General features: G+C 45.0%; 2 protein-coding genes across 2 annotated transcripts; both read left to right on the top strand.

Moving 5' to 3' along the window:
* Positions 1-572: 572 nt before the first annotated feature.
* On the top strand, positions 573-7893 carry LOC132571829 (neurotrophin receptor-interacting factor homolog). Its single transcript, XM_060238622.1, has 7 exons — positions 573-723; positions 2719-2832; positions 5143-5238; positions 5617-5718; positions 6080-6181; positions 7593-7826; positions 7877-7893. Exons 1-7 carry the CDS (start codon positions 573-575, stop codon positions 7891-7893), a joined length of 816 nt encoding a protein of 271 aa, XP_060094605.1.
* Positions 7872-25362, top strand: LOC132571212 (zinc finger protein 208-like). Its single transcript, XM_060237930.1, has 2 exons — positions 7872-9498; positions 23737-25362. The coding sequence occupies exons 1-2, from the start codon at positions 7910-7912 to the stop codon at positions 25334-25336; spliced, it is 3189 nt and encodes a 1062-aa protein (XP_060093913.1). The 5' UTR covers positions 7872-7909; the 3' UTR covers positions 25337-25362.
* The last annotated feature ends 2570 nt before the right edge of the window (positions 25363-27932 follow it).

Raw genomic sequence — 27932 nt, 5'->3', positions numbered from 1 at the left:
CTCCTCCGATCCCTTAGGTCCTGACGAAGGCGGTCACGCACACGAGCCACCCGAGAGGGCGAGGCAGGGGGGCTTGGATCTTCTTCAGCAGGAGGCAGGGGCACTGGTGCAGGTGGCAGGGGCACAGTTCCTTCTGCAGGCTCTGCAGGCTCGGTTTCTTCTGCAGGGTCCCCAGCACCCATGACATCTTACCCCAGAGCAGAGTAAAGCGATACCATCACTTCATGTGATCTGGACACTATACTTCTGTTGATACAGCCCAAAATTACATTTGCCTTATTAGCCGCCACAGCACACTGTTGACTCATGTTCAGCGTATGGTCCACTAAGACCCTGAGATCCTTTTTGCACATACTACTGCTAAGACAAGTCTCCCCCATCCTATAACCATACATTGAATTTTTCCTACCGAAATGCAGAACTTTACATTTCTCCCTGTTAAAATTCATTTTATTGGTTTTAGCCCAGTTTACCAGCCTGTCAAGGTCATCCTGTATCCTGTTTCTGTCTTCTACTGTATTTGCAACCCCTCCCAATTTAGTATCATCTGCAGATTTAATAAGCATGATGAAATGGAGCCATCTGCCTTTCAGAGACCCCCGGTTTCCTTTGAAGAGGTGGCTGTGTTCTTCACACAGGAGGAATGGGCTCTGCTGGACCTGGCCCAAAGAGCCCTCTACTGGGAAGTCATGTATGAAAATTATGAGTCTGCGGCTTCTGTGGGTAAGGATTTTTCCCCTTTTCTCATGAACTTGGAAGGTGAAGGGATGAGCATTTTCCAGGGCCCCTCTTTGATTTCAGGACAAGCACTCACCTGTCACAGAGGGCAAAATCCAAATAGGCAGCCATGTTGGTCTGAAGAGTAGAACAAAATAGGAGTCAATTGCACCTTTATAAAACCAAGCTGGTATTAAAGAGGACAAAATGTACGTCTTCTTTCCACGTGCATCAAATCATAGAATCATAGCGTTGGAAGGGACCTCCCCAGGGTCATCCAGTCCAACTGCCTGCACAATGCAGGAAACTCACAAATACCTCCCCCTAAATTCACAGGATCAGCATTGCTGTCAGATGGCCATCTAGCCTCTGTTTTAAAACCTCCAAGGAAGGAGAGCCCACCACCTCCCAAGGAAGCCTGTCCCACTGAGGAACCACTCTAATGGTCAGGAAGTTCTTCCTAATGTTGAGGTGGAAACTCTTTTGATTTAATTTCAACTCATTGGTTCTGGGGCCACAGAAAACAATTCCACATCATCCTCTATCTGACAGCCCTTCAAGTACTTGAAGATGGTGATCATATCACCTCTCAGCCGCCTCCTCTCCAGGCTAAATATGCCCAGCTCCTTCAACCTTTCTTCATAGGACTTGGTCTCCAGACCCATCACCATCTTCGTTGCCGTCCTTTGGACCCATTCCAGCTTGTCTATATCCTTCTTAAACTGTGGTGCCCAAAACTGAACACAATACTCCAGGTGAGGTCTTACCAGAGGAGAGTCAAAGTGATTTGACATGATGTCAACACAATACTTAATACAGCCCCAAATTGCATTTACCTTTTTAGCCTGCATCACCCTATTGATGCATGTTCAGCATATGGTCCACCAGACCCCTAGATCCTTTACGCACATACTACTGCCAAAAAAGTCTCCCCCATCCTATAACCATGCATTGGATTTTTCCTACCTAAATGCAGTCGTTTTATTGGTTTCAGCCCAGTTTTCCAGCCTGTCAAGATCATCCTGTATCCTGTTTCTGTCTTCTACTGTATTTGCAAATGAGGGCATTAAAAACATTCAGAAGTCATTGCATCCTAGCAGATCTCTGCAGCTCTGTTTCTCTTCTGCAGCCTTTCCGTGTATTGGTTTTCCCACAGTCCTTTGCTTGAGCACCAGAAGCTAAGTACCATTGGGGAGGTGTTTAGCAATTGAATAGGAAGGAGGAGGGTCCCTAGCTCAGTGGCACCTGCTTTGCATGTCAAAAGTCCCCGATCCTCAGGTCCTGCAGAGCCACCCCCTGGAAACATCCAGGCAAGATCTTGGAAAATGGGAGGAAAGTATTGGCCATATATTGTCTCATAGCATCCGTGTGGCATGCAGGCAAGAGGTGCTATTATGAGGTGGAGAAGCCAGGCAGGAGATATTAAAGGTGGTGCATTGTCGAGAAAGAATCACTTCTTGCTGTTGTGCCCTATTGTCCCTTGCCAGTTTCCCTTGCCTGGGGGCTAAGCTGGGCACTGTCTAGGCCCACCTCCACTTTCTCCTGGACCATCCAATACTTTCAGAGCATTCAGTGGGCCCAAGATTGGGGGGTGGGGTTGGAGTTCCCTCCCTCTTCTTTGTTCTGCAGTTCAGGGAATATCTTTCAGGCCACTTGGAAGAACTACAAGGGGCTCTTTGTCCTCCCAGAGCTCATATCCCCTCCCTCCTAACAGGAATTCTCTTACCACCATACCCCTGGAAAACAGCTTACCTCTGGATGTCCCAGCTTTTCACTCCACATCTGAAAAATCTACTCACCTTGTGATTTCTCCTTTTTCATTGTCCTCCTTAACATTATGTCTGTTTACAGATTTGGACTCATTTCAGGACAAGTATCTTGTTGATAGTTTATTAGAAATAGCTTTTTTTCCTTATAAAACAAGTGTGCGCATATTCTTGGCACACAAACATTTGTGGAATGTCTCAATCCTTCCATATTGTTTTGTTTTGTCCCTGGAAGGACTTCAGGTTTCTGGGCCAGTCCTAGCTTCTTCTCAGCTGCATCCAAGGGAAATGGTCCCATTCCTCTGGAATTTTAAGGAGCCTGGAGGGTGTACAAATGTCTTCTTGTCAGGTAAGGATTGGAGGAAGCACAATAGTGAAGCTGCCATTTCAGGGTATTCCTTAGAATTTTTTTTCCCAAGGGAGCTCCATGTGTTCAGTCTTTAATAAAACACAATCCAAATAAAAGGTGTCATAAGAATATTAGAAGAGTCCTGCTGGTTCAGAGCAGCGGTCCATCTAGTTCAGCATCCTGTAGCCAAGCAGTAGCAGTAGCCAAGCAGTTCCTCTGGACAGCCAACAACAGGGCACAGAAGCCAATGCCTTCCCCTGATATTGCCTCCCAGCTCCAGGATACAGAGAAGAAGAAGAAGATATCGGATTTATATCCCGCCCTCCACTCCAAAGAGTCTCAGAGCTGCTCACAATCTCCTTTACCTTCCTCCCCCACAACAGACACCCTGTGAGGTGGGTGGAGCTGGAGAGGCCTCTCACAGCAGCTGCCCTTTCAAGGACAACCTCTGCCAGAGCTATGGCTGACCCAAGGCCATGCCAGCAGGTGCAAGTGGAGGAGTGGGGAATCAAACCCGGTTCTCCCGGATAAGAGTCTGCACACTTAACCACTACACCAAACTGGTTGAGTGCCTCTGAATGTATAGTTTCCCTTCAGTCACCATGGCTAGTAGCCACTGATAGATTTATCCTCCATTAATCTTCCTTATCCCCTTTTAAAGCTGTTTATTTCTGTGACTATCACGACATGCTCTGACAGTGAATTCCACATTTTAATCACCCTCTGTGTAAATAAATATTTCATTTTGTCCATCCTGAATCTACTGGCCATCAGCTTCATTAGATGCCCTCAAGCTCTTGTATTTTGGGAGGAGAAAAAGTTCTCTTTGTCAATTCTTTCCACCTCACACATAATTTTGTAAGCCTCTATCATGTCATCTCTTTTCTAAACTGAAAAGTCCCAGGCTATTCAGCCTTTCTTCATAGGGAAGGTGCTCCAAACCTTTAATTATCTTGGTTGCCCTTGTCTGTACTTTCCCCCCATGATGTCCTTTTTGAAATGATGGTGTCCTAGAACTGTACACAGTATTCTAAATGAGGCTACACCATAAATCTGTACAGGGCATTATAATACTGGCCGTTTTGTGGCCAGTCCCTTTCCTAATAATCCCTAACACAAAATTGGCCTTTTTCACTGGTGCAGCACACTGAGGTTGATACTTTCATTGAGCTATCCTCTACTACCCCAAGATCTTTTCCCCTCTCAGTCTCAGCAAATTTAAACCCTTCCTTCCTTCTCTCCCTCTGTCTTCCTTTCTCTCCCCCCCTCCCCCCTTCTTTTAATTTCGTAGAATTTATTTATTTACTGTGTCTTTTTAAAAATTGCGGCCCTTCTCATGAGTGTAACTCATGTCAGATTCCATGTTAATCAGGACAACAAATGCAGGACTTTCCCAAGGAATAACAGCTGTAGGTCTGGTTTCTTCCTCCTTTTGGTGGGCTAACTTCACGATATCACAGCCTTCGACTGTGTCGAGGGGGCCATAGCTCAGTGGTTAGAGCCCCTGCTTTACATGCAGAACGTTCTAGGTTCAACCTTCAGCATCTCCAGTGACCAAATCTCAGGCAGCAACTTCTAGGAAGGACCCTTCTCTGCCTGGCACCTGAGAGAACCATTGCTGGTCAGATGCCTACCTAGATTGATCACTGGTCTGACTATAAGGCAGGCTCACAAATTCAAATTTGTCCCCTCACATATGTATAGTGAATATCCATTAAAACTAGATCACGTAGATAAGACAAAAATGATAATGTAATATGAAAAAAACAGAATATACTGAGTAGGCCATTATCCTGACCCTTTAAATCATTCTGTTCTGTCTCTTCATGACATTCCCCTATACCAGTTAAATTGCTCCTATATAGCATTCCATGAGCTCCCATGGTGCAGAGTGGTAAAGCTGCAGTACTGCAGTCCAAGCTCTGCTCACGACCTGAGTTCGATCCTGGTGGAAGCTGGCTTCAGGTAGCCGGCTCAAGGTTGACTCAGCCTTCCATCCTTCTGAGGTCAGTAAAATGAGTACCCAGCTTGCTGGGGAGAAAGTGTAGATGACTGGGGAACCACCACATAAAAAGTCTGCCATAAAAACTATGTGAAAGCAACGTCACCCCAGAGTCAGAAACAATTGGTGCTTGCACAGGGAGTTACCTTTACCTTTATATTGTATTCCACTCCTTTCCCTATTCCCTTTCTTTTTTCTGTATTCCCTTAAAAAAGCAAAAAAAAAAACTTTTAAAAAAACCTAGATTATCTGAAATGTATTTAAGGGAAAAAAAGGTCAATTTTTCTTGATTTGTTCCTTAATTACAGAGGGATCTCCAGTTTCCAGAGATGACCATGTCTCTTGCCTAGTGAAAAAGGAAGAGGAGTTTGTCCAAGATTCCAAAGAAGTAGAGCTACCATCAGGTACCTCTTTAGTTATGGGGACCCTCAAGTGTCTTGAGAATGGGGATCCCATTTAGTTTCCCCAAGGACATACACATCTGTCTTGCTGTGGATTTTTGACTTGCTTTCCCCACATCTGTTTGGGTGCAATCCGAAAGATAGTGCCAGAGGAAGTTTGGGGAACCCTCAAGCAGAGCCAGGGGAGACCTTGGTCAAAAGTACTGTGATGTTACGCAGAAGTCAAATTGTAATTCACTACATTTTGGGGGAAGCACCGAGCAAGAGCTCCATGCGGAATTGACAATGAAATAAACAAAGGAAGTACCAGTCAAAACTTGATAATGTGCAGCTGTATATAAAGTCATATGTCAATAGCGTGTTTCTCTTGAATTTCCCCAGGTGTAGGAAGATCTCTGATTTGTAAAGATGGCAGCCTCTCTGGCCTGGTGAAAGAGGAAGAGCAGTTTATCCAGGACTCTAAGGAAGCAGAGCTACCAGAAGGTATTTCCCTGTATGTGTAGCAGAGGACAAGATGGCATCTGGGCTTTGGCCGCTGTGTGACACAGAGTGTTGGACTGGATAGGTCATTGGCCTCATCCAACATGGCTTCTCTTATGTTCTTATGACCCTTCAGGGTATGAGAATTAGAGTCCTTTTTAATTTGATCTGAGAAAGACTGCTGCGTCCTGCTCTGAATTTTACTTCCGTAGCATGACATCCTCCGTTTTGGCCCAGATGCAAACCATAAAAAGTTTCCATGTTTTCTGTAGGACAGTCCAGCCTTCTCTAAGTCATCCTAGAAGAATTTGCTCCTTTCCTCTTTTGATAGTCAGATATTCCTCTTTCTTTCTTCCTCACATAGATGATGAAGCCTTGAAGGAGGAGGAAGGCCTTGCCTCAGAAGAAACAGAGGAGACTTTACCAGGAGAATCTCAAGGTGATATTTCCTTCCCAGCTGAGCAGGGTGAGAGTCAATATCCTTTCTTGTTGGGGAAACAAGAAACCGAGCCAAGAACAGTCTCTTCTTTGTGCCCTAAAGTGAATATGTTATCTTGGATGGGGAGATTTAGGGGGGGAGGAAGTCCTGGTCATTCACACTGCCTGCTCATTCTCTGTGTTCCCTCGTGGACACCAACTTCATGCCTCTTAAAGCAATGCAGCTGGGCTCCTGCCCATCCCCTCAAAAGGAAAATAGGTCAAGCAAGGATATCAAAATGATGTTAGTTATTACTTTGTTTCCAATTTGAAACCAGGGGGTCTTTTGGCATATGTGACTGGCCTAGACAGGAAAGAAAATGCTGGTTTCTCACCTGACTGTCAAAGGGGCAAAAATCTTCAGAGACAAGGATTAAGAAGGCAGTGTGGGTGTACAGCCAGGAGTCCTCAGGGGCAACAGTGAGAGGGTGTACAGCCAGGAGTCCTCAGGGGCAACAGTGTTCTGGCCCCACTGATGGACCTCCTGATGGCACTTGAGGTTTTTTTGGCCACTGTGTGACACAGAGTGTTGGTCTGGATCGGCCATTGGCCTGATCCAACATGGCTTCTCTTATGTTCTTATGAAGATGACAGGGTGGAGGCAGCACACCTCCCCAGTGGATGTTTAGCCACTGGGCTTCCCCTCAACCAGTTTAATGGATGAAGGGAAGAGAGGAGTTGTGTTGACTGAGGAGACACTTCTGTCAGCCAGCACAAGGCCCAAGAGCTCACATGTTGGCTCCTGAGGGAATCATAAGGGCTTTCATGTGAGCGAAGTGCTGTGAACTGAGATAAGTCTGTATTCTTTGGGGGAAGATGTTATCTAAATGGCAAATGCTGAAAGCAAATCTTTGTGGCTAGGTCTGTTTATGGAATTTTAGCAAAAGAAGTAGAACTGTACTTATTTTGAAGCCAAGAACCGAACAGCATAAAGAAAACCCTTATGTGTTTGAACAACACTGAAGTAATGAAGCTTTTTTGCTTCTAAGCAAACCCTTTTTCTGTGTAAGAACAGCTGTTTAATTTAGAAGAAAGATTGCTTTTTAACCCACAGCTTCTCCCACACACTAACTGTTCTGTCATTGTAGCAAATATAACTAACCCATCTTCGTCTTTGGGTTAAACTGAGGTCTAGGGTGAGAGCTTTTGTAACAAGCCTTAATAAGCATAAGAGGATTCACACAGGAGAGAAGACATATAAATGCTCAGAGTGTGGGAATATGTATATAAATGCATTGGGTATATTCCCACACTCATTTATGCCCACGCTCAAGAGCGTGGGTATATCTGAGGGGTGTAGCCTAATATGCAAAGGAATTCCTGCTACAAAAAAGGCCCTGCTCCTACTCTGCAGTACTTGTTCCCTGTGGTCTTACTTAATTTCTGTCTCTCTTTTCCAGCGGAAGATGAGTGGGAGGCAGAGAATGCAAGGAATCCAGGAGGGATGTCTGTAGAAAGAGAAGAAGATCTGGAGGCAGAAGAAGACCCTGGGAACCAAGAAGGAGCCAAGAAGCAGTGGAGAAGGGAAATGGAATCAAAATGGAAGCAGTGGAAAGAAGCAGTTGCTTATAAAAGCAAGAACTTGCATGAAGTCCCAAACCTGGACAAAATACAGAAGGGAATGAGAATTAAGAGCCCTGTGAATGAAAAAGTGATCTGCAAAGCCAACGATGAGAAAAATCAGAAAATCCAAACAGCTGAGAACCTGCCTAAATGCATGGAATATGGGGAAAACTTCAGTCACGATAAAGTCCTTGTTGACCGTCAAAGACTTCACAAAGGGGAGAAACCATGTGAATGCTTAGAGTGTGCTCAGGGTTTTGGTCAGCATGGAATGCTCATGGCACATCGAAGGAGTCATGCAGAGGGAAAGCCATATAAATGCTTGGAGTGTGGAAAAAACTTCTCTCAAAGTGGTGACCTCATTAAACATCAAAGGGTTCACACAGGGGAGAAGCCATATGAATGTCTAGAGTGTGGGAAGAGCTTCAGTCAGAGCACAGGCCTTATTCATCACCAGAGGATTCACACAGGTGAGGAGAAGCCATATAAATGCTTGGAGTGTGGAAAGAGCTTCTGTTATAGTGGCGACCTCACTAAACATCAACGGATTCACACAGGAGAGAGGCCATATAAATGCCTGGAATGTGAGAAGAGCTTCAGTCAGCATGCACACCTTATTTCACATCGAAGGATTCACACAGGGGAGAAGCCATTTAAATGCTTGGAGTGTGGGAAGAGCTTCAGTCACAACACAGCCCTTACATTACATCTCTGGCTACACAAAGATGAGAAACCATATAAGTGTTTAGAATGTGGGAAGGGTTTCAATCACAGCACAACCCTTACTCGTCACCAAAGGATTCACACAGGGGAGAAGCCGTATAAATGCTTGGAATGTGGAAAGAACTTCTCTGACAGTGGCAACCTCACTAAGCACAAAAGGATTCACACAGGCGAAAAACCATATAAATGCTTGGAGTGTGGAAAAAACTTCTCTCACAGTGGTGACCTTGCTACACATCAAAGAATTCACAGAGGGGAGAGGCCATATAAATGCTCAGATTGTGGCAAGAACTTTTTTGATCAATCAGGCCTTAATAAGCATAAGAGGATTCACACAGGAGAGAAGGCATATAAATGCTCAGAGTGTGGGAAGAGTTTCAATCAGCAAGCACACCTTACTTCACATCTAAGAGTTCACACTGGGGAGAAGCCGTATAAATGCTTGGAGTGTGGGAATAACTTCAGTCACAGTACAGCCCTTACATTACATTTTTGGCTTCACAGAGGGGAGCAACCATATCAGTGTTTGGAATGTGGAAAGAGTTTCAGTCACAGCAGAACCCTTTCTCGTCACCAAACGATCCACACAGGGGAGAAGCCATATAAATGCTCAGATTGCAGCAAGAGCTTTTTTGATAAATCAAGCCTTAATAAACACGAAAATATTCACACAGGGGAAAAGTCATATGAATGCTCAGATTGTAATAAGAACTTTTTTGATAAATCAAGCCTTAATAAACATAAAAGGATTCACACAGGGGAAAAGCCATATAAATGTTTGGAGTGTGGTAAGAACTTCTCTTCCAGTGGCTACCGCACTATACATCAAAGGATTCACACTGGGGAGAAGCCATATACATGCTCTGAGTGTGGAAAGAGCTTCAACCAGAATGCAAACCTCATTAAACATCAAAGGACTCACACAGGGGAGAAGCCATACAAATGCTATGAGTGTGGAAAGAACTTCTCTCAGAATACCCACCTAACTGTTCACCAAAGGATTCACACAGGTGAGAAGCCATTAAAAATGCTCAGAGGGTTGGAAGCATTGCAGTCAGAGCACAACCCTCATTCATCATCAAACCACACTAAAGGGAAAACTTCACAGGGAAGCATTCACACGGGAGACATCATTTAAATGATGGCAGTATAATAAGAGCTTTTCTCAAAAATCTGACATTGTGCACGGAAGAAGAGACTGGATTTATACCCCGCCCTTTGCTTGGAGTTTCACAGTGGCTTACAATCTCCTTCCCTTCCCTCCCCACAACAAACACCCTGTGAGATAGGTGAGGCTGAGAGCAATGTTCCCTCTAAGCTGCAGAGTCTTGTGAGCAAAAATTCTGCTTTGTGAGCTACTGGCATTAAAGTTGTGGGCTACTGTATAAATGAGTGTGCTCTGGGGTCATCCTTCCTGAACGAAGACAAAAATGTGTGAGTTGGAGGCTAGAAATCTGTGAGCTATCTCTCACTAACTCAGCTTAGAGGGAACACTGACTGAGAGAGCTCTTTTGAGAACTGCTCTTGAGAGAACTGTGTTCATGCGGAGGAGGAGTGGGGAATCAACCTGTTTATCCAAATTAGAGTTTGCCTTTCTTAACCAGTACACCAAGCTGGCATAGGAGGGTCAACACAGAGAAATGGGATAAATGCCTATTTTTTTCCTGAACTAATTAATTTACAAGAAATGTTCCTACCCTTAAAGGAAGGTTTAATTCTTGAAACAGAAGTAGACTTTTTTCTTTTACCCACTGAAGATGTTTTTAAAAACATTGTGAGGTAAGGTAAATCAGTACTGCCCTGCTGTAGATAGCTCAGGTTAGGCCAGTCTTGTCAGATGATCTCAGATCATAGTGGCTAAGCAGGGTAAAAGGGGAGGGGGGGCTCAGCATGGTAGAGTGCCACAGAGTCCACCCTCCAACGCAGCCATTTTCTCCAAGGGAGCTGATCTCTGCCAGCTGGACAGCAGTTGTAAAAGAGGGAAATCTTCAGGCCCCACCTGGAGGCTGGCAACCCTATCTGGGCCAGTCACATTCAGCCAAGCCAACTGCACAGAATTTTGTCCTGGAGAAGATTACTGCTTCAACATCAGAACTACAGCAATTACTATTAAGAAGAGGCTGAAGGCATTGATGCCCTGTGGTTTAAATGAAGTACGTGGAACTCCTGTTTTGTGGGTTAAAAAAACCAACTTGATGCATATTGATTGTGCACTGCCTCTCTCTTTAAGAGTCTAGTCCTTGGAAAATATAGGAGGTTCCTACAAATTGGGTTACTCAATGCACAGATGTCTCCCTTTCCCACCCAAGTAAGCAGTTTCTCAATTCTAGTGATTTGGCTCTTCCACAGAATATTTGAGCAGAATATACATTGTTCTATTGATTCAAATTTGGTAATGTAGTTTATTTGACAGATATAGGTGCGTGTTAGAAAGTATTTTCTTCGTATTCTGGTTTTTATTTTTATAAACATTGTTTTTCAGGTGTTTGCAGTGATATTTTTCTGTGCTCTTAGCCTGATATATGTAGATTTAACACTGACGTAAGGAGAAACTAGTGCGTTCCGGTGTACACTGTGTGAATAGATTTCATTGTTGTTATTAAAGTGTACTTTTATTTTAGTTTCTCTATTTCTACATTTTTGCAGCTTGCTTCAATTTTTTTTGTTTGTGTTTTTCCTAATTTATTTCTTTGAGTTGGGTTTTGTTGTCCCATTGCTTTGTTTTGGCTTGACCTTGGGCCAGTTACAGGCTCTCAGCCTAACCTACCTCTCGGGGTTGTTGTGAGAATAAAATGGAGGAGAGGAGAATGATGTCCCCATTTGTCAAGACTGAGTCCCCATTGTCAAGACAGGCAGGGTATAAATGAATAAATAAATAATAAATGTAACTGAAGATGGGGGGCAGATAAAAGGTAGGTAGGTTGGTGGGAAAGAGAGTAGGAAGCAGGTCTTTTTTTGTAGCTGGAGCTCCTTTGCATATTAGGCCACACCCCTCTGATGTAGCCAATCCCCCAAGAGCTTACAGGGCTCTTCGTACAGGGCCTACTGTAAGCTCCAGGAAGACTGGCTATATCAGGGAGTGTGGCCTAATATGCAAAGGGATTTCTGCTACAAATAAAAAGCTCCAGAAGGAAGCAAGGAGATGCAAGATAGATGATAGATAGATGGATAGATCAGGGGTGGCCAAACTGTGGCTCAGGAGCCTCATGTGGCTCTTTCACACATATTATGTGGCTCTCAAAGCCCCCACTGCTCCGTTGGCCAGCTTTAAGAATGCATTTGTCTCTTTAAATCACTTTTCCAAGCCAGCGGCTTCGGAAACACATTTAAGGATGCTTTCTTTCCACCTCCCCCAACTGTTTGCTTTCCTTCCTTCCTGTCTTGCAGCCCTCAAACATCTGAAGTTCATGTCCTGTAGCTCTCCAGCATCTGACATTTATTCTAAGTGGCTCTTACGTTAAGCAAGTTTAGCCACCCCTGGGATGGATGGATGGATGGATAGATTCATTCTACTAATTCAGCTGGAACAGATGTTAGGCTAGCTGACCTGTATAATTCCGTCACTTCCCTCAGGGCCCCTTTTAAAACTTTGTGTTATATTTGCTGATATCCAGACCTCTAGCATAGAGGCCTTTTTAGTGACAAGTTCCATAAGCTGGTTAGTTGATCTCTTTGTGTATATAGTGCCACACAGTTTGTCTTGTCTTTTCTTACTTACCATGGTTATACTGAGGTTCTTCATTGTTGTAACCCATCTGGGGATTGGCAGCCCTAACACCAGTCCCTGCTCTCTGATTGCTGCTGGGGGTTGCCATCTGCACTCTGGCAATCCTAGTCTGGAGATGAGCTGAAATCCCAGATTTCCAGGCTCCACCTGGAGGTTGGCAAGTTTATGTCAAGCATCGCAGTGGCCAACTGGTTCCTTTGGTGGGCCAACAAGAGGACACAGAGACCGATGCTTATTCCCACCAGCAGCAGCCTTAAGACATCTCCCAGCAGTGGTATAGAGAGGTGGACTGCCTCTAAATATGGAGATTCCCTTGTCTTCGGAAGCCCCACTAGCAGCCACGGACGGGCCCCTCTACCATGAATGTGCCTCATCCCCTTGTACGGTTGCCAAGTCCAATTCAAGAAATATCTGGGGACTTTGGGGGTGGAGCCAGGAGACATTGGGGGTGGACCCAGGTGCAAGGGTGTGACAAGCATAATTGAACTCCAAAGGGAGTTCTGGCCATCACATTTAAAGGGACCACACACCTTTTAAATATCTTCCCTCCACTGGAAATAATGGATAGGGGTTCCTTCTTTGGGGGCTTATAGAAGTGGACCCCCTGGTCCAAACCTTTTGAAACTTGGAGGGTGTTTTGAAGAGAGGCACTGGATGCTGTGCTGCAAATTGGTGCCTCTGTCTCAAAAAACAGCACCCCAGAGCCCCAGATACCTGCAGATTTGGGGAGGGACGGTGGCTCAGTGGTAGAGCATCTGCTTGGGAAGCAGAAGGTCCCAGGTTCAATCCCTGGCATCTCCAAAAAAGGATCCAGGCAAATAGGTGTGAAAAACCTCAGCTTGAGACCCTGGAGAGCTGCTGCCAGTCTGAGAAGACAATACTGACTTTGATGGACCAAGGGTCTGATTCAGTAGAAGGCAGCTTCATATGTTCATCAATTCTTCATTATACCCTATGGGAATCGGTCTCCATAGGGAATCATGGAGTGCCCAGAAGTCATTTCCCTCCCCTCCTCCTCCGCTTTCTGATGACCCTGACGTGGGGGGGAGGGCCTCCAAACCGGGGGAATCCCCTGCCTCCACCTGGGGATTGGCAACCCTATCCCCTCTTGAAAGCTACCTGTGCTCCTGGTCACTAGTGGGACACCGCGTAAGAAACCAGCCGCCCCTGGGAATTAGCTTGGAATTAGGGAGCAGTGCTTAAGCTGGAACGGATGCCAAGAGAGTCGGAGGGAAGAGATACCTTTTTCTGCCCGAATCTTCAGGACTTAAATATTGCATTTTGTTCTCCAGCTGAAAACTACGTTGCCCAGAAAGCCCCTCCGACCCGGAAAGAGAACCGTCTAGGGTTTTCTTGGCATAGGAGACGAATTAAGGGGAATGCAAAAACATTCAGCGTTCCCTTTAGTTTTCTTTTTAATTCCAGATTTCGAGCAAAACCTCATGGAATTCAGCAGGGATGCTTCTCTTCCGTGCTCTCCCCGTGCGGAGGGAGAGTTTGGCATTTTTTGCTTCTTGGAAGGAAAGGTGAGTTTTTGATTCCCACCCCCCTCCCCACCAAGAGATTTTCTGCAAGAATGGAGCTGCGGATGAGAAGAATAGTGGATGAACTGAACGAAGGGGAAACGGAGAGAAAGATCTGGTTGTGAGGCGCCTGCAGGAAGGGGGGTGGGGGGGGTGGACCCAAGTCCCAAATTGCTTGCACCTTAAGGCATTTGTATATGCCTTATTATATTATATATATAAACCTTATTATTATACTATAAGGAGTTTGCAACCAGCCCGACATCCTGCCAGCTTTCTGCAGAACAATATAAACGTCTGTAGTACGTTTATTGTTCGTTCCACCCCGGAATCTCTTGAGGCATTACAGATTGCATTCAGTGCAACAAGCACAAATATCTAGAAGCCACTAAGAAGCGGTATGTTGATGTTCTATAATGCCCCACATCTCTCCCTTCCCTTTCCAAGGATCAGTTTGATCTGAATAGAATCACAGAGTTGAAAGGGACCTCCAGAGTCATCTAGTCCAACACCCTGCACAGTGCAGGAAATTAAAAAATGCCTCCTCCCACACAGACACATACTTCCCCAGTGACTCCTGCTTTATGTCCAGAAGATGGCAAGAACCTCCAGGATCCCTGGCCAAACTGGCCTGGAGAAAAACTGCTGCCTGACCCCAAAGTGGCAACCAGCATTTCCCTGAATATGTAAGAAAGGGCTATGAGAACGAAGAATGAATGCTTAGTTCTCCTGCCCTCCTTCTCGTGAATTGCCTAATTCACAGGATCTGCATTGCTGTCAGATGGCCATGAAGAAGAAGAAGAAGATATTGGATTTATATCCCGCCCTCCACTCCGAAGAGTCTCAGAGCGGCTCACAATCTCCTCTACCTTCCTCCCCCACAACAGTCACCCTGTGAGGTGGGTGGGGCTGGAGAGGGCTCTCACAGCAGCTGCCCTTTCAAGGACAACCTCTGCCAGAGCTATGGCTGACCCAAGGCCATGCTAGCAGGTGCAAGTGGAGGAGTGGGGAATCAAACCCGGTTCTCCCAGATAAGAGTCCGCACACTTAACCACTACACCAAACCAGATCCCCATCTAGCCTCTATTTAAAAACCTCCAAGGAAGGAGAGCCCACCACCTCCCAAGGAAGCCTGTTCCACTGAAGAACTGCTATAATGGTCAGGAAGTTCTTCCTAATGTTGAGCCGGAAACTCTCTTGATTTAATTTAAGAACATAAGAGAAGCCATGTTGGATCAGGCCAATGGCCCATCCAGTCCAACACTCTGTGTCACACAGAGGCCAAAAAAAATTATTTTTATACACACACACACACACACACACACACACACACTGTGGCTAATAGCCACTGATGGACCTTTGCTCCATATTTTTATCTAAACCCCTCTTGAAGGTGGCCATGCTTGTGGCCGCCACCACCTCCTGTGGCAGTGAATTTCAACTCTTTGGTTCTGGTCTGACCTTCTGAGGCAACAGAAAATAATTCTGCACCATCCTCTAGTCCAGGGGTGGCCAATGGTAGCTCTCCAGATGTTTTTTGCCTACAACTCCTATCAGCCCCAGCCATCAGTAATGCTGGCTGGGGCTGATGGGAGCTGTAGGCAAAAAACATCTGGAGAGCTACCGTTGGCCACCCCTGCTCTAGTCTATATGACAGCACTTCAAGGACTTGAACAGGGGTGTCGAACTCATTTGTTATGAGGGCTGGATCTGACATAAATGAGACTTTGTTGGGCCAGGCCATGTTGGGTTGGGCCGAGCCATGTTGGGCCGGGCCATGTGTGTACCTGTTTAAGATTAGGTAGCAGAGATATAAATTTTATAAAGAACACAGACAAACCAAAATATATATTTTTAAAAAAACTTAAAACATGTTTAAAACATTAGTACTCGTTGGTTTTAAAGATGCTTTCTTTGTATTTCTCCCATGGGATCCAGGGAACTGAGCAAAGGAAGCACTGGCTCTTTCCTTCCTTCCCCAGGGGACTGGGGGGGGGAGCTTCAGCCAATAGAAGAAAGAGAAGCTTGGCTCAGTAGCTCTGCTGTGCAATTGGGAGTGCCTGGCAAAGCAAGCTGTTATGCGGAAGGAAGCAAGATATATGGAGAAGGAAGCAGATGACAGCCAGTTGCTCGGGGCCTGATAGGAGCCCTTCGGGGGCCTGATTCGGCCCTCAAACTGCAAATATTCGACACCCCCGTACTTGAAGATAGTGATCCTATCACCTCTCAGTCATCTCTTCTCCGGGCTAAACATACCCAGCTATTTCAGTCTTTCATTATACAACTTGTTCTTGGCAGGAAGGAATAGAACAAAGATATAAGACCTTGGTGGGGGGATAGAACAAAAATACAAGACCGTATTTAGCTCCACTAGATGACAGCTTTTTGAAACAAAAATGTTTAAAGAAGAATCATTGTGTTAAAAATCCACCTCTGTGTATGTCTATTACTGCCACACGGAAGATAGTATTTTCTTTTCTTTCTGGTATTTGTGTGTGTGTATCTGCACCTGGAAGTCATGTCAACCTCTGCTGACTGACCCCTACTGGGGGCCTGGAGGATACTCAGAGAGGTGGCTGAAAGCCTGCCTGGGTCCTCTCAACTGGGTATTTCAAGGACAGTCTTCCCCAAGGCCATAGCAGGATTTAAAAAGTCGTGGGGGGGCACCCTTTCCCATCAACTGTGGGGCTTGCAGCTTCTCAGACATTTTCTGGGATGGGGGGAGGCTCTGAAAGTGGCCAAGTCAAGGCAGCCAGCCCTAAAACTTTGGAGTTAAGAAGGGACTGTACCTAGCTTGCAAGCAGGGGCGTTTCCTTCCATCTCCCTATCCCCAGCCCATTCTACATGCCTCCCACTCCTCTGTCTCCCTCCTCTCCGCCTGCTGCTTTTCAGCTCACCGGGCTCTGGCTGCAGCTGATGACACTTTGCCAGCTGAGCCGAGGCAAAAAGACAAAAAGCAGGCTGCACCCTGGGAGTTGGAGGCCCTGCCTGAAAATCAGGGGGCAGTGCCCCCACAGGCCCCGCTATGGCTACAGGCCTGGTCTCCCATGCAAGTACTAACCTTAGTCAGCTTTGCTTAGCTTCTGAGATCCGATGAAAGCGGGCTTGCCTAGGCTATCCAGGCCAGAGCAGAAATGTTTTAAAGAAACAGAGTCAAGCAAGGAGCAGGTTTTTCTGTGCAGAGCCCGGGCTTGCCTGGGCTATCCAGATTAGGGTTCAAGATGGTATTTTTAATAATAATAATAATAATAATAATAATAATAATAATAATAATAATAATAATAATAATAATAATAATAATAATAATAATAATAATAATAATAATAATAATAATAATAATATTTAATTTATATCCCGCCCTCCCCGCCGAAGCAGGCTTTAGCATCTGAAACGTTTTCTTTTTAATTCTGCTAACGTGAAATATGCAGTTTTGTTTTTCCCTCCTGAAGTGACTGTCTTCTGGGAATCAGGGCCCTCCCCTAATATGTGCCTTTCAGAGACCTCCGGTGTCCTTCAAGGAGGTGGCCGTGTTCTTCACGCAGGAGGAATGGGCTCTGCTGGATCCGGCCCAAAGAGCCCTCTACTGGGAAGTCATGTATGAAAATTACAAGTCTGCAGCTTCTGTGGGTAAGGATATTTCCCCTTTTCTAATGAGCGTGGAACGTAAAGGTAAGGTGGAGCATCTTGCGGGGCCCCTCTGTGACTTCAGGGCAAGCACTCGCCCCTCACAGAGAACAGAACGTACCTCTTTGCGTCCACGTGTGCCACAGGGCCTCCAAATGAATGCGTTAAAAACATTCCGAAAAGAACACATCCCAACAGATCCCTTCCATTCTTCCCTAGAGAGCCAGTTTGGTGTAGAGGTTAAGTGTGCGGACTCTTATCTGGGAGAACTGGGTTTGATTCCCCACTCCTCCACTTGGACCTGCTGAAATGGCCTTGGGTCAGCCATAGCTATCGTAGGACTTGCCCTTGAAAGGGCAGCTGCTGTTTGAGCCCTCTCAGCCCCACCTACCTCACAAGGTGTCTGTTGTGGGGGGAGAAGACATAGGAGATTGTAAGCCGCTATGAGTCTCTGATTCAGGGAGAAGGACAGGGTATAAATCTGCAATTCTTCTTCTTCTTCTAGCTCTTGCATTTTGGCATCTCTTTGTTCTCCCACAGAGGAACAGGAAAGTTGGGGAGGACCGGAAATTGGATAGGAGAAGGGTCCCTCGTTCAGTGGCAGAGCTCCTGTGATCAGTGTTCCCTCTGAGATGAGTTAGTGTGAGCTAGCTCACAGTTTTTTAGCCTCTGGCTCACATATTTTAGTCTTAGCTCAGGAAAAATGGCCCGAGAGCAAACTAATTTATGCAGTAGCTCACAACTTTAATGGCAGTAGCTCACAAAATAGAATGTTTGCTCACAAGACTCCACAACTTAGAGGGAGCATTGTGTATATCGAAAGTTTCTGGTTAAATTCAAGGAAATGTAAAAGGGTATCGGACTGGAAGGGGGCTGGGAAAGACCCCCTGCTGGGAAAGACCCCCTGCCTCAGGCCCTGCAGAGCCATCCTCTGGAAACATCCAGGCAAGACCTCCAAAATGATGAGAATATCTGCCTTATATTGTCGCACAATCTCAGTGTGGCATGCATGTAGGAGGTGCCATTGTAGGGTTGAGAAGCCAGCAAGGAGACACTGAAGGGGGATACCCAGGTGATAGGCGAGGACTGTTGAGGAAGAAAGGCTTTTTCTTGTAATGCTCTGTTCTCTCTTGGTCAACTCAGAACACGTCTCTACAAACCCAGTGAACTCAGCCCCCTAGGATCGGCTACCAGCCAGTCATAACAGTAACACATTTCAGTCACCAATCCAGTGTCCCCCTCTTTTTTCTGATAGAAGTCTGCATTCTAAACCACAGCAACACACATATGAAACCAAACATTAAAACACAGAAATAAAACACATGAAATACTTACCTAGCAAAACACCCCGCTTCTTTATAGGGGAACATTTGTCTCTTTTTAAGAACAGCATGCAGTTTCTGTTTGGTAATGCCATTGACTTGGGGAGGTAACCTCCACCATTATCTCTGGTATAGCCTCTGCAAAAATAAGTTTTTCATCTCACCCTATGGCTAGTACTCATCTGATCAGATGCTTTTTGCTGGGATAGAGAAGGTAGAGAAAGAAGTACTTTTCTCCCTTTCTCACAATACAAGAACTCATGGACATTCAATGAAATTGCTGAGCAGTCAGATTAGAAGGGATAAAAGGAGTACTTCACCCAAAGGGTAACTAACACATGGAATTCACTGCCACAGGAGGTGGTGGCGGCTGCATGCATAGACAGCTTTAAGAGGGGATTGGATAAACATATGGAGCAGAGGTCCATCACTGGCTATTAGCTACAACGTATTGTTGGAACTCTCTGTCTGGGGCAAGTGATTCTCTGTATTCTTGGTGCTTGGGGAGGGGGACAGTGGGAGGGCTTCCAGTGTCCTGGCCCCATTGATGGACCTCCTGATGGCATCTGGGATTTTTTTGGCTACTGCGTGACACAAAGTGTTCAACTGGATGAGCCGTTGGCTTGATCCAACATGGCTTCTCTTATGTTCTTATGCTGGTCCTCTGATCTGACTCCAGCTCTCATGGATTTTATCTGAAATGCCTGGTTGTTGCTGGTTTCTCATTGGTCCAGGCTGGTCACTAACAGGTCACTGACCATCACTGGTTGTTCTGTTTTCTGATATGAAGATTGTTAAGACTGTACACTTGAATACACCAGGACCACCTGGTGCAATAAGGTGTTAGCATTTTCTGTTGTTTGCAGCCATTTCAGAGAGCAATGGTCTGTTAGTAGCATGAATGATTGCTCATAAATACCCCTTTTCAATTTAGTGGCAGCCCACACACACAATAAACAAAAAAAAGGGGTGGGGATTCAATCCAAGATATGTGAATTATGAAGGTCAAGCTGTCAAAATAAATTATTATAAAAATACAAATATCTATTATGGTGTACATATTAGTAAAAGATAAAATAGGTTGAAGAAATTGTCCAAATATCAGACTCTTTAAACCTTTTACACGTAGAGGTAATAATTACACATATACAATTGATAGATATGTCTTATGACCAATAGACCGTACACGTTTTGGTCCCCTAGGGCTTTCCTCAGTAGTCAATATTAGTAGTATAAAACAACACACGTCTAGGAGTAAATATATGAAAAATATATTTTTTTAAAACTAGGTGTTGCTTTCCCGTGTGATGTGCAATTACTAAAAATTCACACTATAGGCCATGGATATTCTTTCATGGTGACTACACATGCTCTCCACATTGTAATCTGTCAGTTACAAACTGAAAGAACGCACTACATTGTGGAAGTCTTGCTTCGCTGTATCTGAAGAAGTGGTCATGCACAGGAATGCTTATACCCCGAATTAAACTTTGTTGGTCTTAAAGGTGCTGCTGGGCTCAGACTTTGTTCTGCTGCTTCTGACCAACATGGCTGCCCACCTTAGTGAAGCCTCCTAAGCTTTAGCCAGGATGTTGTTTAAACAGCTTTGTAAATAGTTACTAAACATTGCTTTCATGAATAATAATAATAATAATTTTTATTTATATCCCGCCCTCCCCGCCGAGGCAGGCTCAGGGCGGCTCACAGACATGGAGAGTGCCATGAATTACAGTAAATACATTATACGGTAAAATACAATAAAATACATTGAATAAATAGATTAATTAATTAAAACCACAACAAATAAGGTGCTATAACACAGAACGACGTATATCAGATGGCTAGATGTCATTTCAGGATTCAATCTTGTAGGCCATTTGAAAAAGGATAGTTTTGCAGGCCCTGCGGAACTGATTATAGTCCCGCAGGGCTCGAACCTCGGCTGGTTGTTGATTCCACCAATGGGGAGCCGTTACTGAGAAGGCCTGCTCCCGAGTTGTTTTCAGTTTGGCCTCCCTTGGTCCAGGGATTGGATGAATGTGTGTGCTCATCAGAAATTTCTCCATGCTGGATTAATTCTTAGATTCTACTATTTATCTCTAAGTAGGTAGCTGGTGAGTGCTGGAGTACTACCCCAACAGGAGCATTTTCTTACTAACAGTCCAGTCCTGTCCAGTTGTGAACCCAGAGAGGGGGCTACACTCCTAACAGGCTAATAATTACACAATAATTTGCTCCTCTCCAATGTCCTCCCTCTTCTGTTTCTCCCTCCTTCCAACCAGAAGATGGGACCTCGAAAGAAGAAGAAGACCTTGCCTCAGGAGAAGCTCTGGAGAGTTTACCAGGAGGATCTCAAGAGGACATTCCCTTCTCAACTGAACTAGGTGAGAGGGAGAAGCCTCGGGGGTTCCTTCAGGAAAACAAACATGGCCTATCCCAGAAGGATCTCTAGTCCGTACCCTGTTGATCTTATATTCTTCTGTGTCATGAGGCCTGAGGCTGAGGAGTGGAGCACCTTGTAGGCCTCAGGACAAGTTTTCCTTCACATTCAGATCTTGGGCCTTGCTGCAAATTTTCCTGCAGGCCTACCTTTATCAGGTCCCCTCCTAGTGTTATTAGGCCACACACCTTCCTCTGACATCCTGGAAAGGGAGATGTGTTGTGGGGAGGGAGGAAGTTCCAGTTTGGTGTAGTGGTTAAGTGTGCAGACTCTTATCAGGGAGAACTAGGTTTGATTCACCACTCCTCCACTTGCAGCTGCTGGAATGGCCTTGGGTCAGCCATAGCTCTCTCAAGAGTTGTCCTTGAAAGGGCAGCTTCAGGGAGATCTCTCTCGGCCCCACCCACCTCACAAGGTGTCTGTTGTGGGGGAAGAAGATGAAGGAGATTGTAAGTTGCTCTGAGACTCTTTCAGAGAGAAGGGCGGGGTATAAATCTGCGTTCTTCTTCTCCTTCTTCTTCTCCTCATATTTCCCAGTGGATTCCCTTTTGTTACTACAGAAGCAAAACAAGCGAGATTTGCAATATGGAACTGACAGTCCTCATTGGCCTGATTTTTGGGGTGGCTTTTCAGAACTTCAGTTGGATCTGAATGGGGTAGCCAGGCTACTGTCTGGGTCAAGATTCTAGGATGCTGTCACCCTGGTGCTAAAAGATCTGTGGCGAGTGCCTATTCTGGGCACAATTATAACCCATATGATTTGACTTATTGATTTATATCCCACTCTCCCCACCTAAACGGGCTCGGGGCGGCTCACAACATATAATAAAATCACAATAAGACAGTTAAATTGAGCATTAATTAAACAATTAAAACAATTAAACAGTATAAAACAGTTCGGTGCTAATTGCCATTTGGTTATAGATGGCGTTCAGTATTCTTATGCCTCCTTTAAAGCTGATATATTGACAGTCTCAGTTAAAAGCTAACTGAAACAACGTTGTCTTGCAGGCCTTGCAGAATTGGGCAAGGTCCCGCAAGGCTCTGACCTTCTGTAGAAATTGGTTCCATCAGTGGGGAGCCGCGATTGAGAAGGCTCTTTCCCTAGTTGTTTTCAATCTTGCCTCCCTCGGCCCGGGGATCAATAGTAAGTTTTGCACTCCAGATCTAAGTACCCTCACGGGAACTTGTGGGGAGAGACGGTCCCTAAGGTAGACAGGTCCTCGCCCATATAAGGTGGCCCTGAATGGTTTCGGGACAAGTCACTTGAAAAGACTGCTTCCTCCTCTACTGTCTAGCCTCAGAAGCTCTGCCCTCCTTTTGGAGTCTGGGTGGGTGATGGACAGACAGGCTAATATCAAGGTTGACATCTTGACTGTGGGATGCCTTGAAGCTCACCTGGAGCCTACGCTACTTTCTTTTAGTTGCCAAGCCAAAATGTTTCTCTTTACCCAGACTTATCATTAAGGTTGTTTTTACAACAAAAAAGGGTGTTGTTATCAATTTTTAGCCAGAGCAATATCTAAAATCCATTTCCACATTTTGTTGTTGGACACTCTACCTGGGGTTTTGAGAGCTGTGTTTTAAGAGCTTTTCTGGCTTTGTTGCATTTCATTTTATAAGCTGCCTTGTGGAGATTCCTTGGAGGGGGGGCATCGAAATGGTCCAGAGAAATACATTTTGCAAATGAGGAAACTTTCTGTATATGGGGAAGTTCCAAAGGAGGTAAAAAAGCTGACTTTTCCTTCACTGTCCTTGGGGGACAAAAATCTCCACAAAGTTAGGAGCATGGAGATGCTGTGGTTGTGCTGCCACAGAGTCCTTGGAGCAAGAGGGACTGTCCCACAGCCATTGGAACGCAGAGAAGCAGTTCCTCTTTGGTCTGCCTTTCTGGTCCCTCTGTCCCCCATTTCCTCTGCCTGCCCTTTTCTCTTGCTTGTGGTAATATAGATGCTCTCCCAGCCCTCCTATTTCAGAAAGTACCGTTTGATAATGACAGGCTGTAGTGGTTAAGTGCATGGACTCTTATCTGGGAGAACCAGGTTTGATTCCCCGCTCTTTCACTTGCACCTGCTGGAATGGGCTTGGGTCAGCTGTAGCTTTCACAGGAGTCGTCCTTGAAAGGGCAGCTGCTGTAAGAGCTCTCTCAGCCCCACCCACCTCACAGGGTTTCTGTTGTGGGGGAGGGGGGAGGTAAAGGAGATTGTGATCGCTCTGAGATTCAGAGTGTAGGGCATGATATAAATCCAATATCATCTTCTTCTAAATGGTCTTTCTTTCTTGGGGTTCTTATTTCATTTCTCTCTCCTTTCCAGCAGGAGCTGTATCAGGGACTGAGAGACAAGGGCAACCGGGATGGGAATCTTCAGAAAGAGACGAGGATCTGAAGGTGGAATTTTGGGATCGAGGTGGACCTCTGAGGTTGTGGAAAAGAAAAAGGGAAGGAGAACAGAAGTGCAGCAAGAAATTGGTTGCCTGTCAGGGCAGAAGCAAGAATGAGATCCGAGAAGAAAGCAAAATGCAAAAAGAAAATGTAAGGGATAAGTGTGTTGTGAAAGGGGTAAGGTTCAGCTGCATGTCCAGTGTTAAGAAAGACCAGAAAATCCAAACAGGCAAGAAGACATATGGCTGCTTGGAGTGTGGGAAGAGCTTCATCTGGAAGGATAGTGTTACTTTACACCAGAGGATTCACACAGGGGAGAAGCCCTATAAATGCTTGGAGTGTGGAAAGAACTTCAGACAGAGCCACCACCTTATGTCACATCAACTCATTCACACTGGGGAGAAGCCATTTAATTGTTCAGATTGTAACATGAGCTTCTCTCATAAATCAGGCCTTGATCAGCATAAGAGGATTCACACAGGGGAGAAGCCCTATCAATGCTTGGAGTGTGGGAAGAGCTTCCGACAGAGCCACCATCTTACTACGCATCAGCTCGTTCACACTGGGGAGAAGCCGTTTAATTGCTCAGATTGTAGCATGAGGTTTTCTCATAAATCAAACCTTAATCAACATAAGAGGATTCACACAGGGGAGAAGCCATATAAATGCTTAGAATGTGGAAAGAGCTTCAGTCAGCTTGTAAACCTCCTTACACATCAAAGAGTTCACACAGGAGAAAAGCCCTATCAGTGCTTGGAGTGTGGTAAGAACTTTTCTCAAAGTTCCCACCTCATTAGCCACCAGCAGATTCACACAGAAGACAAGCGTTATAAATGTTTGGAGTGTGGAAAAAACTTCTCTCAGAGTGGCAAACTCACTGACCATCAACGGATTCACACAGGAGAAAAGCCCTATCAGTGCCTGGAGTGTGGAAAGAGCTATAGATGTAGAGTAAGCCTTATTTCACATCAACTCACTCACACTGGGGAGAAACCATTTCAGTGCTCTGATTGTAATAAGAGGTTTTCTGATAAATCAGGCCTTTATCAACATAAGAGGATTCACACAGGGGAGAAGCCCTATCAGTGCCTGGAGTGTGGGAAGAGCTTCAGACAGAAACTCCACCTTACTTCACATCAGCTCGTTCACACTGGGGAGAAGCCATTTAATTGTTCAGATTGCAGCATGAGTTTCTCCCATAAATCAGGCCTCCAACAACATAAGAGGATTCACACAGGGGAGAAGCCATATAAATGCTTAGAATGCGGGAAGAGCTTCAGTCAGCACGCAAGCCTCATAACACATCAAAGGATTCACACAGGAGAGAAGCCCTTTCGGTGCTTGGAGTGTGGAAAGAATTTTTCTCAGCGTGCCCACCTCAGTAGCCATCAGCAGATTCACACAGCAGAGAAACCGTATAAATGTTTGGAGTGTGGGAAAAACTTCTCCCAGAGTGGCAACCTCTCTGACCATCAACGGATTCACACAGGAGAGAAGCCCTATCAGTGCTCGGAGTGTGGAAAGAGCTTCAGACAGAGACACCACCTTACTTCACATCAGCTCACTCACACTGGGGAGAAGCCATTTCAGTGCTCAGATTGTAGCAAGAGCTTTTCTGATAAATCAGGCCTTAATCAGCATAAGAGGATTCACACGGGGGAGAAGCCTTATCAGTGCCCGGAGTGTGGAAAGAGCTTCAGACAGAGACACCACCTCACTTCGCATCAACTCATTCACACTGGGGAGAAGTCATTTAAGTGCTCAGATTGTAGCATGAGCTTTTGTCAGGAATCAGGCCTTAATCAACACAAGAGAATTCACAGAGGAGAGAATCCATAAAAATTATTGGAATGTGGGACAAGTTTCAGTCCCGGTGCAAGGTTTACACATCATCACTAGGCGAAAAAAACTTCACATCAAAATGATTGCAGCTGGGGGTTTTGGCCACTATGGGGCAGAGTATTGGTTGGACCTTTGGCCTGATCCAACATGGCTTCTCTTATGTTCCTATGTTCACACAGTGAAGGAGCTGTCTAAATGCTGAGACTGAAACCAGAGCCTTTCTCATGAATCTGGTCTTGTTGTACTTCTGTGAATTCATGCAGAGAAATTGCATAAATGCCTGGATTTTTTAAATCAGTGAATTATAGGGTAAAGCAGGAGAGAATTTTCTAGGGGTTTTTCATGATCAAATAAAAGCCAGTCAATCAGATACAGGGAGTTACTTCCTCTGAGCAGTGGTCAGAATAGCTGTCGTGTGCTGCCGCTTGTAACTCGTAAGATCTTCACATTGTGGTTTTACTGTCTTCTTGTGGCAAGCTTCCTTATGAGCTCTTCCAACTGACAGCATGGGATGTAAATAGGCATGGCTGGCTTTTTAAAAAAAATTACAATCATATTTTACAGTCTGCAGAATATTGGCATGCATTTGACCACTCCAGCTGGTTGTTGTTGCTGTAACTCAGGGGTGGCCAAACTGTAGCTCGGGAGCCACATGTGGCTCTTTCACACATATTGTGTGGCTCTCAAAGCCCCCACCACCCCATCAGCTGGCCTGGAGAAGGCATTGAAAGTTGCTTTCTTTTTGCTTCTCTCTTCCTCCCCCATCCCTATCTATCTGTCTGTCTGTCTGTGTCTGTCCATATCTTCCTTCCTTCCTGCAGCTCTCAAACATCTGATGTTCCTGTCTTGTGGCTCTCACACATAGGATGTTTATTCTATGTGGCTCTTATGTTAAGCAACTTTGGCCACCCCTGCTGTAGCTCAAAAAGGATACTGCAATCGTGTTAAAGAGGGTCAGCCATGATGATGAATGAGACAATGAATAGAAAGAGCTTTTTCTCTCTCTCCTAAAATACTAGAGCTCGGGAGGCACCCAGTGAATTTGACGAGAAATAGATTCAAGATGGGCAAAAAGGACTTGGACCGAATCATTAAATTGTGGGATTTGCTGCCAGTGCATGGCTTTAAAGGGAGGTTAGGTGGTGTTCCTGCGACACGATAGAGACAAAGAGAACTAGGATAATAACCACTGTAAAGAAACAGGAGAGAAAAACAAAAAAGGAAGAACAAAAGACCTGTTCCACCAGATCTGAGAAATCAAAGGGGAACTGAACGCAGAGTTAGGCAATATCGAAAGATCTATGTAGAAATACATTAAATGAACAAGACCAAATAAAAACAAAGTGGGATCAATACACAGAAAAAAATATACAAAATAGATGAAAGGATACTAGATTTCTTCCAAGATTAAATTTTTGATTTAAGTTTTAGAATCATAGAGTTGGAAGGGACCTCCAAGGTCGTCAACCACCTGCACAGATCAGGAAATTCACAAATACCTCCCCCCCACCCCCCGTGACCCCTGCTCTGTGCTCAGAAGATGGCAAAAACCCCCTCCAGGATCCCTGGCCAAACTGGGCTGGAAAAAATTGCTTCCTGACCCTAAAGTGGTGATCAGCATTTCCCAAGGGATGCAAGTACTAAGCAAGAAAGTTAAGTGAAAACTACACTCAGTACATTTGGAAATGAATCACTAGGAACAGATGGAGTATCAATGGAACTATTCCAAGCCACAGAAACGGAGTCCATCAAGATCTTAACAACTGTGCCAGTACTTTAACAGTTGAGGGAAAGGGCCTGCAGACTAGAAACAGTTCACATTCCAAAGAAAGGAGACATCAAAGACTGCAGCAACTATCAGATCATTGCATTGATTTAATTTAATGATGCTCAAAATCTTACAGCAAAGATGGTTGCCATATATGATAGGAGAAATGCTGCATATTCAAGCTGGATTCAGAAAAAGAAGAGGCACTAGAGATTATTGTGCAAATTTCCATTTGTTATCGGAGCATACATGAGAATTTCAGAAGAAAACTGGCTTGTGCCTCTTAGATTACAAGGAGGAACTGAAGTTACAGGGGCTGGTGCACAAAATTACTTTCCCCACAGCACTGGAGGTGATGTCATCGTATCAGGGTGACGCTTTAGGATTCACCCCCCAACTCTACTGCAACATACAGGATTATTCTCTCCTCTGTTTTATCCTCACAACAACTCTGTGGGGGAGCAGCAGAAATAAAGAAAGAGTCCAAGAGCACCTTAAAGACTAACAAAATTTGTGAGCAGGGAGGAACTTTCACACATCACTGCTGACTTCTTCAGATACAGGTCACTATATCTGAAAATACATTCTGTAAGGTAGGTTAGTTTGAGTGATAGGCCTAGGGTTATGCAGCAGTCTTCCTTGGCTTTCCATGACCTTCTCTGTGGTAGCATCATACCTGTAAGTCTCCCTGTCTACAGATGCCAGCCAGGCCTGATGTTGGATGTTTCAAAAGATTTTTTGAAACTTTTAGAATGAAAACTTTTGATGTTTCAAAACTTACCGAAGGCTTTCAAAAGTTCCTGAAGGTCTCTCTGTTCTATTCAG

The sequence above is a fragment of the Heteronotia binoei genome, chromosome 5, assembly GCF_032191835.1.
Source record: "Heteronotia binoei isolate CCM8104 ecotype False Entrance Well chromosome 5, APGP_CSIRO_Hbin_v1, whole genome shotgun sequence".
NCBI classification, from domain to species: Eukaryota; Metazoa; Chordata; class Lepidosauria; order Squamata; family Gekkonidae; genus Heteronotia; species Heteronotia binoei.
Note: the sequence above shows the minus strand (reverse complement) of the source record. Positions and strands in the feature narration are given on the sequence as shown.

What these genes read in the sequence shown, in the direction of transcription:
- LOC132571829 (XM_060238622.1), top strand. Translation starts at nt 573, where the DNA reads ATGGAGCCATCTGCCTTTCAGAGACCCCCGGTTTCCTTTGAAGAGGTG. An exon ending in TGAGTCTGCGGCTTCTGTGG is followed by an intron (nt 724 to 2,718) that starts GTAAGGATTTTT and finishes TGTCCCTGGAAG; the next exon opens with GACTTCAGGTTTCTGGGCCA. An exon ending in TACAAATGTCTTCTTGTCAG is followed by an intron (nt 2,833 to 5,142) that starts GTAAGGATTGGA and finishes CCTTAATTACAG; the next exon opens with AGGGATCTCCAGTTTCCAGA.
- LOC132571212 (XM_060237930.1), top strand. Translation starts at nt 7,910, where the DNA reads ATGGAATATGGGGAAAACTTCAGTCACGATAAAGTCCTTGTTGACCGT. An exon ending in ATTCACACAGGTGAGAAGCC is followed by an intron (nt 9,499 to 23,736) that starts ATTAAAAATGCT and finishes AGGCAAGAAGAC; the next exon opens with ATATGGCTGCTTGGAGTGTG.